The 12,832-nt window shown below is 37.2% G+C and overlaps 1 protein-coding gene, 1 long non-coding RNA gene and 1 other non-coding gene across 3 annotated transcripts; 2 read left to right on the top strand and 1 right to left on the bottom strand.

The window, feature by feature from the left end:
• Positions 1-843: 843 nt before the first annotated feature.
• On the bottom strand, positions 844-3,623 carry LOC105283945. The gene is made up of 8 exons (XR_003407397.1): positions 2,859-3,623; positions 2,496-2,786; positions 2,195-2,392; positions 1,912-2,100; positions 1,655-1,812; positions 1,277-1,532; positions 1,003-1,148; positions 844-927 (listed from the first exon to the last, which is right to left on the bottom strand). It is a non-coding gene; the product is annotated as an uncharacterized LOC105283945 (transcript).
• Positions 3,624-3,943: 320 nt separating this feature from the next.
• Positions 3,944-6,976, top strand: LOC105283527. The gene is made up of 7 exons (XM_026974603.1): positions 3,944-4,953; positions 5,056-5,244; positions 5,338-5,528; positions 5,629-5,783; positions 5,906-6,158; positions 6,289-6,437; positions 6,512-6,976. Exons 1-7 carry the CDS (start codon positions 4,171-4,173, stop codon positions 6,718-6,720), a joined length of 1,929 nt encoding a protein of 642 aa, XP_026830404.1. The 5' UTR covers positions 3,944-4,170; the 3' UTR covers positions 6,721-6,976.
• A 1,920-nt stretch (positions 6,977-8,896) lies between these two features.
• LOC105283090 lies at positions 8,897-12,832 on the top strand. Its single transcript, XR_894635.2, has 2 exons — positions 8,897-11,710; positions 12,580-12,832. It is a non-coding gene; the product is annotated as an uncharacterized LOC105283090 (long non-coding RNA).

Raw genomic sequence — 12,832 nt, 5'->3', positions numbered from 1 at the left:
GTGCGCTCTTCAATAAAATTACTTGAACAAATAGAATAAAACTACTAATTTATTATTAATATATAATTACATATATTAAATTATTAAAATAATATTCAGTATTTTATTCTAATTGTTCAAGTAATTATTGAAGAGCGCCAAAATAGCGCGACACCGCGTTATGCCTCACGATAGCCGAATGAGAGGCTTGACCATTCTCGTTTCTTTGTATTGTCACACGTACTTTGACGCATAGAACAGAAGCAACACGTAATCTTTCTCCTCACCTCCTCGTCTTAGATCGCGGATAGAATGAAAATCGCCGCGACTCCCACCATCTGTCGCGCTCATACTCTTCTCACGCCATTCTCTACCGACAGCTCTACCTTTAGAAAACTCTAGCTCCTCTCACTTATCACCCGATCCTTATGTGTTAGTCACACGATATACGGACAGCATATCCGCCTTTCAGTACTAATGTAGGAAATAAATTTGAGAAAAGGGATTTGACGAATGCGACAGTATTGAATACAATGATACAATGAACGCTAGAAAATGTGAAAATGAAGAAACGAAAAGGGCCTGTAACGAACATATCATTATTTACACAATAATCACACTGGAGTAATTTGTTTCTTCTCCTATGTAACAACTACTATTTGGAATGATAAAAAAGTTAATTTGTTATCAATAAAAATATGTATTATTAATTATATAATAAAATATATCAATAACTTATTACAAATCACTTTCAGAATCACTTTCAGATCACTTTCAGAATTATTGGTTTCACTGTCAGTGCAGAGATCCATCGCGGATTATAATCACATCATTGTTACCTTCCACATCAGTACATTCATGTCTTTACTTTCGTAAAAATCTAGTAAAAATTTGTCTGTTGCATTTTTTGGATTTCAGGTATTTTTTATGATATAAGTATTCCACAATCTCTATAACAATAAGAATTCTCATACAATATTAGGACTCTGCAATTTAAAATTACAATTCAAAAAAGCAACTTACCGTCAAATTATCAAAGTCATTCAAGTCACATTCTTGATAAGATAATAGAAAACTTTACAAAGAAACTCGGCAGTTGCCCCTTCAAAATATTGAGCAACATTGGGCCATATAATTTTACGAGTGTGCGATATCCCTTTATGTACATGCTGTAACAGTGAAATGTGTGTATCAAATTACTAGTATGTATCGATCCACATTATTATAATATCGACTCGTGAATGCAAAAGCTGTGATATTGAACGAGTCAAGAAGTTGTGATCAATATACATGATACATACTATTCAATTAGCTGTATCTTAATGTCGTTCAAATAGATAGGACTTGTACTGAACAACTGCAGATGCAACTGGTTTTGCCAAAATGTTTCAGCACATTTTCTTGTATATCTAATTTCTGTTCCATTTTCTGCCATACTGGCTTGGGAATAGTAGCGCATTTAAGTTCTTTTATATCCTCACTCAACGTAACGTTGAGCAAAGTTTTTATGAACTTTTTGATCAATGGCAATGTCCATGTGACATTTTGTAACGCTGTAATTAAATTGAGTGAATTATTTATAATGTGCAAATTGCGGATACACATATGTATACATATTTACATGTATATAAAAATACATATTTTTGTGTGATGCAATATCACGAGAATTACTTACGTTTCGCCTTAGATTTGAGTTTTTGATGACGTTTGCGGACTGACCGTACCGTTCGTCCTAGTAATGTAAGCGCTAATTCGATATATTTAACAGCACGTTTGTGAAAACGTTTATTTTTCATATATGTTAGAATCTTTATATCCTCCTTTGAAGTATATCTGATTATAAAGCGTGATTACAAAAATTATTGGTGAGTGAGAAATCCAAAGTCGCAAATAAATAGAATTCAAAATCAATTTCAGATGTATGTGTCATACCTAACGTTAGTGATTTTATTTGGTATAATATTTTAAATCTGTTATGGACGCTATACAGAGTCGCCAAGGTAATCCATTTGCCAGAAATTGAACGAATTTTTGTCTTTCGCTTACATTTTTTATATAATACATTCTATTATATCTCCAGTAAAAAAACAATTCGACATTCTTGGGATCCCACTCGTGAAGCTTCATATATTAACATATTATATTATATGTATTTGGTAAAATAAAATATTTATATGAAATGTTAAAACTATACATAATGTTGTGTGAAACATACCTCACAAAACATTTCCCAGTTTTTCTTAATAATTTTGTCTTCCGCAGGCGAATATGGACCTTTTCGGAGCGGTCCATATTCCTGAAATAAGTTTCTAATCTGTCTTGATGGTGCATGAGCTCCAGTAAGCTCTAATTGATGCTGCCGAGGTACCTCATGTATTAATGTTATATGTAACTCTTGCAGTTTCTGTTTCATGTACATAACAATCAATTAGTTGACAAATGTGAAACAAATTATCTATATATATATATATATATGTATGCTGCTATGAATACCAATTAAATACCAACCTTTTAATACTTGGTGATAATTCCTCTTCTTCTTCTTGTTTTATATCTTCCAATTCTTCCAAGGAATCCTCTTTTTCTAGATGACATTCTTGCTTCATAAAAAGATTAGAAACATTATTGGTCTCATTCTGTTTGCTGGCAAGACGAGCCGATTTTCTTCTTTGTACTTTCTCTTTCGGTGGAGATTTTGCTTTGGATTCTGTCATATTAATATCCTTTTGTTCACGATTACTGATAAAAAAGGGATTTGTTAGTGGATCCTTATTGATGCTCGTTTTCATGATGCTGTCATCAATTTCCTGTACATAATTGGTATCCATCATTGAGAAAAATAACATATGCGATGATACATTAATGTCATTAAAATTTACCACAGTGTCTAAATCATGTGCCAACTCAATGTCTCCAAACTTCTGAAAATTCTCCATGGCCTCTAAATCCCATTTGAACACGTCGTATTCGCTACTTATGCTGAGATTCTTCTTTCTCTTTGAATCTATGATCTGCTGAGCTGCATCTTCGCATTGTAGGAACCTGTCTTTGTTTTTCTTCATTGTTATGTTCTCAAACAACGGACTCTCCGACGCTTTTCTTTTATTTTTCGTATTCGGCGTGTTTTGGTTCATATTCTGATTCTTTGTATCGTAAAAATTTTGAAGATTCCCTGCTTCATTCGAATATACACTTCCCGTTTCCAATTGTGATTCTACCTGATTTGGTATATTATCGTTACCGGCACTTTTCGATTCTTCATTTTCACATTTTCTAGCATTCATTGTATTCATTGTATTCAATACTGTCGCATTCGTCAAATCTCTTTCTTCAAATTTATTTTCTACATTAGTCACCGAACGGCGGATATGCTGTCCGTATATCCGTGTGACTAACACATAACGATAGGGTCGATAAGTTAGAGGAGCTTGAGCTTTCTAAAGGTAGAGCCTGTCGGTAGAGAAATGGCGCGAGAAGAGTATGGAGCGCGACAGATGGTGGGAGTCGCGGCGATCTTCCATCCTCTACGCGAGACATAAAACCGAGAGAAAAAGATTACGTGCTTCGCTTTAATGCTGTCCCAAAGTACGTGTGACAATACAAAGAAACAGAATGGTCACACGCTCTCACCGCCTATACGTGAGGCATACGCGGTGTCGCGCTATTTTGTGCGCTCTTCAATAAAATTACTTGAACAAATTAGAATAAAATACTGAAATATATTATTAATATATTAATTACATATTATTAATATATTAAAATAATATTTCAGTATTTTATTCTAATTTGTTCAAGTAATTTTATTGAAGAGCGCACAAAATAGCGCGACACCGCGTATGCCTCACGTATAGGCGGTGAGAGCGTGTGACCATTCTGTTTCTTTGTATTGTCACACGTACTTTGGGACAGCATTAAAGCGAAGCACGTAATCTTTCTCTCTCGGTTTTACGTCTCGCGTAGAGGATGGAAAATCGCCGCGACTCCCACCATCTGTCGCGCTTCATACTCTTCTCACGCCATTTCTCTACCGACAGGCTCTACCTTTAGAAAACTCTAGCTCCTCTAACTTATCGACCCGATCGTTATGTGTTAGTCACACGGATATACGGACAGCATATCCGCCGTTCAGTGACTAATGTAGGAAATAAATTTGAAGAAAGGGATTTGACGAATGCGACAGTATTGAATACAATGAATACAATGAACGCTAGAAAATGTGAAAATGAAGAAACGAAAAGGGCCTGTAACGATAATATACCAAATCACGTAGAATCACAATTGGAAACGGGAAGTGTATATTCGAATGAAGCAGGGAATCTTCAAAATTTTTACGATACAAAGAATCAGAATATGAACCAAAACACTCCGAATAAGGAAAATAAAAGAAAAGCATCGGAGAGTCCGTTGTTTGAGAACATAATGAAGAAAAACGAAGACAAGTTCCTACAATGCGATGATGCAGCTCAGCAGATCATAGATTCAAAGAGAAAGGAGAATCTCAGCATAAGTAGCGAATACGACGTGTTCAAATGGGATTTAGCGGCCATGGAGAGTCTTCAGAAGTTTGGAGACATTGAGTTGGCGCATGATTTAGACGCTGTGATAACTTTTAATGACATTAATGTATCATCGCATATGTTATTTTCCTCAATGATGGATACCAATTATGTACAGGAAACTGATGACAGCATCATGAAAACGAGCATCAATAAAGATCCACTAACAGATCCCCTTTTTATCAGTAATCATGAAGAAAAGGATATTAATATGACAGAATCCAAAGCAAAATCTCCACCAAAAGAGAAAGTACAAAGAAGAAGATCGGCTCGTCTTGCCAGCAAACAGAATGAGACCAATAATGTTTCTAATCTTTTTATGAAGCAAGAATGTCATCTAGAAAAAGAGGATTCCTTGGAAGAATTGGAAGATATAAAACAAGAAGAAGAAGAGGAATTATCACCAAGTATTAAAAAGGTTGGTATTTAATTGGTATTCATAGCAGCATACATATATATATATATATAGATAATTTGTTTCACATTTGTCAACTAATTGATTGTTATGTACATGAAACAGAAACTGCAAGAGTTACATATAACATTAATACATGAGGTACCTCGGCAGCATCAATTAGAGCTTACTGGAGCTCATGCACCATCAAGACAGATTAGAAACTTATTTCAGGAATATGGACCGCTCCGAAAAGGTCCATATTCGCCTGCGGAAGACAAAATTATTAAGAAAAACTGGGAAATGTTTTGTGAGGTATGTTTCACACAACATTATGTATAGTTTTACATTTCATATAAATATTTTATTTTACCAAATACATATAATATAATATGTTAATATATGAAGCTTCACAAGTGGGATCCCAAGAATGTCGAATTGTTTTTTTACTGGAGATATAATAGAATGTATTATATAAAAAATGTAAGCGAAAGACAAAAATTCGTTCAATTTCTGGCAAATGGATTACCTTGGCGGACTCTGTACAGCGTCCATAACAGATTTAAAATATTATACCAAAATAAAATCACTAACGTTAGGTATGACATATACATCTGAAATGTGATTTTGAATTCTATTTATTTACGACTTTGGATTTCTCACTCACCAATACTCTTTGTAATCATGCCTTATAATCAGATATACTTCAAAGGAGGATAAAAAGATTCTAACATATATAAAAAATAAACGTTTTCACAAACGTCCTGTTAAATATATCGAATTAGCGCAATTACTAGGACGAACGGTACGGTCAGTCCGCAAACGTCATCAAAAACTCAAATCTAAGGCGAAACGTAAGTAATTCTCGTGATATTGCATCACACAAAAATATGTATTTTTATATACATGTAAATATGTATACATATGTGTATCCGCAATTTGCACATTATAAATAATTCACTCAATTTAATTACAGCGTTACAAAATGTCACATGGACATTGCCATTGATCAAAAAGTTCATAAAAACTTTGCTCAACGTTACGTTGAGTGAGGATATAAAAGAACTTAAATGCGCTACTATTCCCAAGCCAGTATGGCAGAAAATGGAACAGAAATTAGATATACAAGAAAATGTGCTGAAAACATTTTGGCAAAACCAGTTGCATCTGCAGTTGTTCAGTACAAGTCCTATCTATTTGAACGACATTAAGATACAGCTAATTGAATAGTATGTATCATGTATATTGATCACAACTTCTTGACTCGTTCAATATCACAGCTTTTGCATTCACGAGTCGATATTATAAATGTGGATCGATACATACTAGTAATTTGATACACACATTTCCCTGTTACAGCATGTATGCAAAAGGGATATTGCACACTCGTGAGATTATATGGCCCAATGTTGCTCGATATTTTGAAGGGGCAACTGCCGAGTTTCTTTGTAAAGTTTTCTATTATCTTATTCAAGAATGTGACTTGAATGACGTGGATAATTTTGCGGGTAAGTTGCTTTTTCTGAATTGTAATTTTTAATGCATGAGTCCTAATATTGTATGAGAATTCTTATCGTTACAGAGATTGTGGAATACTTATATCATAAAAAAATACCTGAAATCCAAAAAATGCCAACAGACAAATTTTTACCTAGAATTTTCTACGAAAGTAAAGACATGAATGTACTGGATGTGGAAGGTAACAATGATGTGATTATAATCCGCGATGGATCTCTGCATACTGACAGTGAAACCAATAATTCTGAAAGTGATTCTGAAAGTGATTTGTAATAAGTTATTGATATATTTTATCATATAATTAATAATAATACATATTTTTATTGATAACAAATTATACCTTTTTTATCATTCCAAATAGATAATTGTTACATAGGAGAAGAAACAAATGTACTCCAGTGTGATTATTGTGTAAATAATGTATTTAAAAAAAGATTGATACACTGAGTTTCTCAATTTTCTCCCGGATGACACAAGGTTTAGTCTTCATCGTCTCTTTCCGTATCATAAGTTCAAATCTTTCTTTTTCTTTGATATATATACAGGGTGTATAAAAAGTCCCGGGACCCCGGGGTATAAATATAATATTTAAAAATATATTAAATATTTCGAAAAATATGCACACTGTCGTTGTCTTTCTTCTATCGTGGAGACGTACACCGTACTTCCCTGTCTAACTTTCGTTATGTCACCGATGAGATATTCTTAAGGGGAAGCTGGAGTTGCTAGTGAACTATTTTTTCACTTTAGCGATGGTAATTGCAGTTTCGAAAATTCTCTGTATTGCTTGTGCAGAATAAAAAATCCTTTTCCACAAATGAAGTATAGATAGAAAGTCCGCTCTACAGGACTTTATATTCAAAATGGAAAAAAGTTAGAAAAGACAAATGCAAATTTTTAACTTTTTTCCATTTTGAATATAAAATCCTGTAGAGCGGGCTTTCTTTCTATCTATACTTCATTTGTGGAAAAGGATTTTTTATTCTGCACAAGCAATAAAGAGAATTTTCGAAACTGCAATTACCATCGCTATAGTGAATTTTTTCGTGAAAGTGCTGCTACTTCGATGGAACTAAAATATCAGTGGCTGACAGAATTGACATTACCGACATGTCGGGAAGACGTGAATGCTTCAAAACTCTGAAGCATTTGGAACGTCAACTGGACTGTAAGAGGTCTTTCAACATTTAGGGTGCGTTTCGAGTCGCGCATATGCGCGCATTTATCTATAATGAATGTTACGCATAATATATATAATGCACGCTTCATGCTCGATTCGGAACGCACCCTCTGTTGTCGCTCAGTGCAATTCAATTAGTAATTTTGTAATAGTTGTGTATGTGTAGTGTTTGGAAAGCGCAATAATGTACGATAGCATGCAGTCTGCAATATGCATTTATTCACTACATTTACACGTATCCCTGCGTATAATAGTTTAGATTGGTATAAAAAAATATTTGTACATACATATATATATATATATATAAATATATTTATATAAATAAATAATTATATTAATTTTTACCTCACAGTGATATCAGAGTATGGATATATTTATAATTTATACATACATATATATATATATATAGGGTGTTAAATTTCAAACGTAACAGGTGGAATATCTCGTAAACAATGCATTTTAGAAAAAAATATTTCCTACAAAAGTTATAGGGTTTCGGAGGGAACATAACATAGTAATATTCATATAGCCTTGGGCGGCGCCTCCAAGGTCAAGTGGAGGTGAGAATGAAGTTTTTAAACGAAAACCCATATTTTTTATTATTACATCTTTTTCTACTAAATAATTTGAACAACTTTTGTCTAAAGCATTTTTTTATTTACCTAATATTGTTTAAGATATTCAAGAAAAACTTGATAACTCTTTGAACATTCAGTTTACGATATTGAAGATTAAATGACGGAATGAAAGGACTCAGAAAAGAAAAAATAAAATAATTAATGAAGCAAATAAGAAATAGACTTTATTAATAAATCTTCATTCAAAAATGAAAGAATTTGGTTGACTTCGTTACTTTTTCTAAAAATTCTTTTTGCAAAAATTCTTTCATTTTTGAATTAAGATTTATTAATAAAGTCTATTTCTTATTTGCTTCATTAATTATTTTATTTTTTCTTTTCTGAGTCCTTTCGTTCCGTCATTTAATCTTCAATATCGTAAACTGAATGTTGAAAGAGTTATCAAGTTTTTCTTGAATGTTTTAAAAAATATTAGGTAAATAAAAAAATGCTTTAGACAAACGTTGTTCAAATTAATTAGTAGAAAAAGATGTAATAATAAAAAATATGGGTTTCCATTTAAAAAATTCATTCTCACCTCCACTTGACCTTGGAGACGCCGCCCAAGGTTATATGAATATTATTATGTTATGTTCCCTCCGAAACCCTACAACTTTTGTAGGAAACATTTTTTTTTAAATGCATTGTTTACGAGATATTCCACTTGTTACGTTTGAAATTTAACACCCTGTATATATATATATACATTTTGGAATTACAAGTTGTATTATTAATGGTAATATTATAAGGAGTATATATTTGTAATACATAAAGGTATATATTATAAATATATCTATAATCTGACATTACTGTAGGGTACCTTATATGTAATACGTATTGAAAATATTTCAACATTTCAAAATTTCTTTGTTTTTTTATTATATATTGCGACGACCGTCGCTGTGCCTACGGGCCGCCGTGCGCGTAGGCGCGGCGTCGCAAATCAGAGGTACACGCGAAACCTACGGAAACGATAATTATTCCCGAACAACGGGATCGTGACGACTCAGATTTTCCTCGGCAAGTCCTCTCGACCCTCTTTCGCTCGGAATTCTTTCTCTCTCGATATTCTTTCTGTCTCGATAACTCTCTCTCTCTCTCAACCGCGGATCTGAGTCTCGGTGTCACGATCACCGATACGGCAAACGATAAATTGGGCGCCAGGCGCAATCACTTGCGCCGCTTATGAAATCAGCACGCAAAACTAGATAGCTCGACTAGTCAGCCGTCGTGAGTAGAGTATTAGAAGGCCGCTGGAAGGAAGGCAGTAAGACACAACGCAATGGTATAAAATAATAAATCATATGTATTTCGAGAACTTCCGGGGGTACAGGGATTCGTCACCCCGAATCACATGGACGCCAACAAACGCCAACTCGAGTAACACAATGACGCATACGCGATGCGGTCGTCACCGCACCCTTTCGAATAGAGGATACGCGAGTCAGTCTTTTCTTCGCGGGGACTCTCTCGGCACCCGTTCTCGAGATCCTCCCCGGTGATTTCCGCGAGGTGCCGCGGTCCGGTTAAGAAACGGCCGTTATTCTCTCGGCGCGAAATCCTCTTCCTTCTCACGATCTCGCCTCAATCCCGGCTCTGTCTCTCACAGGCGTTACTCGGAAAGTCTCGACCGTATTCCACTCGGCAGTCGATACCCCGCTACTAGACTACTCGGCAGCAACGCAGATCCGTACATAAACGTAAGATGCGTGACGATACTAGGACTCAACAACGTAATACTCGAAATCACGGACTTCTCGATTCCCCGCTCGGCAGTGTACCATGTACGGCTTGGCAACGCAGTTACGACAATACAACTACGGCACTATCACGCGACACACGATTCCCCGATTAACAGCTCGGTAACGCATATTAATACAAAGACGACAATATGACGCGACAATTGACTGGAGTTTGCTTTCGAGGTGGAAGTTCTACCCTCCTTATGCGCGACACCGGGGCGGACGGGCCTCGCCTCTTTTCTTGTTCTCCTCGGCACTACACGATAGTCGGTTCCCCTTAGGTACGGGGCGAGACAATTATTGCGGCGACTGAGCTCAAGGCGCCGTCGTAGCCGGTATAATTACAAAGAATCGCAGAGTGCAAGCTTACATAAACCTCATCCTCTGCGTCGTCGCTCGCGGCTCTCTTGCTCTCTGTTTCGGGGCCCTCGTCCAGATCGCTCCTCCAGCTTCGCCACACTCCAAGTGACGAGTCGCGGGGCGCGTCGCGAGGTCCTTTAACCGTTCGCGCATCGATCCGCGCATCGATCCACCACCGACTTATCGCCGAGCCGCCGCAGCCCCTATCGCCGCTATCTTTCGCACAGCGGGTGGCCGTTCCTCAGGCACTTCCGTGGATCGTTTTAGGTTGCTGGCCGCGCCGACCTTCCCCGGTCTCTACTTTTCCTCGCCGAGCTGGCCAGGCCCAAACGAGGGGACTCGAGGTTGTCGCCGAGGGGTTGCGCACCCCCTCCCAGGCGGTCGAGCTTGCTGTGCTCCTTTCCTCGGGTCGGCACGGAATTCCTTGCTGACGATCCGCGCCCGCAGCTCCGTTCCTTGCTGCTCGGCATCTTAATTCGGCGGTCGGCAGGATCATTTCCTTACCCGGCTCGGAACCTCCAACGCTCCCGCGACCCCCAGGCTTCCCTTCTTCGGTCTTTCTCTTCCGCCGGGTTCTTGCTCCGTTGTTGGCTGTCTCGAGGTGTGAGATACAGTTCTTCCGGATTGGCTTACACTCTGCGAAATTCTGAACACTATTAATTACGCGCTCACACGCCGCTCGGTAAAGTATCGCTCCCCCTCAAATGCGAAAGGAACGATCCCGACGGAATATTTGTGCTTCCCCAATCCTACCGCCCCTTGTGACGGACGTCTCGAAACGTCACGTCACAATATATTTGAAAAAGGGGTGCAAAATGTTAATCCAGGCGAAACGCGAACTATTTTCGGCACTGTACACACCATCCGTTAACATACAAGAAGTTCATTTGTTTTCCGCCGATATCGGCAGGCCTCCTTGTTCTACTCGCGCCAGTCGCAATTGTGCTACGACCGGACGACCATGCTGCGGCGAACATATAGAAAAGGTAAGAATTATATGTGTGTGTATGTTGATATATACACACCCATGATATATATACACACATATATATATATATATATTAATATATTATAATATTTTTGTTATTACAGCAAAAAGCGAAGGCGCAACGCATCCGGAAACGACGACGGCGATAATACCACCGCCACCACCATCGCAACCACCACCGCTGACGGAGCAACAAACAACGACGACGGCGATGGTACCATCGCCACCACCGTCGCAATCACCACCGTCAACGGGGTAACATACAACGACGACGACGGTGACGATACCACCGCCGACGAGGCAACAAACAACGGATCATCCACCGTCACGGGATGCAGGAAAAGAAAGAGGAAGAGGGGCGCCCGTATCGCATAAAGTAAGTACTTTTTCTATAATTATATTTGGTTAGGTTTGGTTTTGTTCATTCGCGCGCGCATGTTTCTTCATTCATTCGCTCGCTCGCTCGTTCGCTCGCTTTCTCTCTCTCTCTTGCTTCTTTGCTCGTTGACATATTCGCTCGCTCGCTCATTCCTTCGTTCACTCATTCCTTACTTTTTTCTGTTACACGCAAATACGCTTACGTTACGCATCACACGCATGCACACGCGCGCGCACACATACGCATGCACGCACGCAATTTTTCGCCAGTAATAATTAACTGTAAACAAATTATATTAATCGACCAACTGGCTATATGTTATTTTTATTCAAATAAACACAACGTTTCGATCGTGATTCCGATCCTTTTCAAGCGCTAGTCAAGTCAGAAATATGAAATTGTTGTATGTCAGATTGTACAAACCATGGAGAAGTCAAATTAAATTTAAAATGTATAAAAACATAAAAAGTAGTAAATTATAAATAAAATGTATGTTAACTGTCAGACTTGTCAAAAGAATGAAAACGAATGAAAAGAAAGGAAACGTGGAAACAAAATAAGTACTTTTTTTGTTTACACGTTTTCTTTCCATTCTTTTGACAAGTCTTACAGTTAACATACATTTCAATTATAATTGACTACTTTTTATGTTTTTATACATTTTAAATTTAATTTGAGTACTTCATGGTTTGTACAATCTGACATACAACAATTTCATATTTCTGACTGAACTAGCGCTTGAAAAGTTTCGGAATCACGATCGAAACGTTGTGTTTATTAATAAATTCACATTTGAATAAAAATTACATACAGCGAGTTGATCGATTAATATAATTTGTTTACAGTTAAAAAATATATTTTTTCAGCAAGTGAAAAATATCATTCGTCGGGCGCTGCAAGTGGAGAGGAGGAGAATGGGGTATACACTACCCCCACCACCGCCGCCTCCCACACCGTATGCACCGTACGCGCCGCCGCCGCCCACACCGTATGCACCGTACGCACCGCCGCCGCCCACACCGTATGCACCGTACCCATATCCATACAGATATTAAAAATTGTCTTTAAAAATATGCCTTCTCCATTCCATTCTATATAATAAATATCATATAAAAAATA

Source organism: Ooceraea biroi, chromosome 13, assembly GCF_003672135.1.
Source record: "Ooceraea biroi isolate clonal line C1 chromosome 13, Obir_v5.4, whole genome shotgun sequence".
Taxonomy (NCBI): Eukaryota; Metazoa; Arthropoda; class Insecta; order Hymenoptera; family Formicidae; genus Ooceraea; species Ooceraea biroi.
This window is presented reverse-complemented; position numbering and strand designations above follow the sequence as displayed.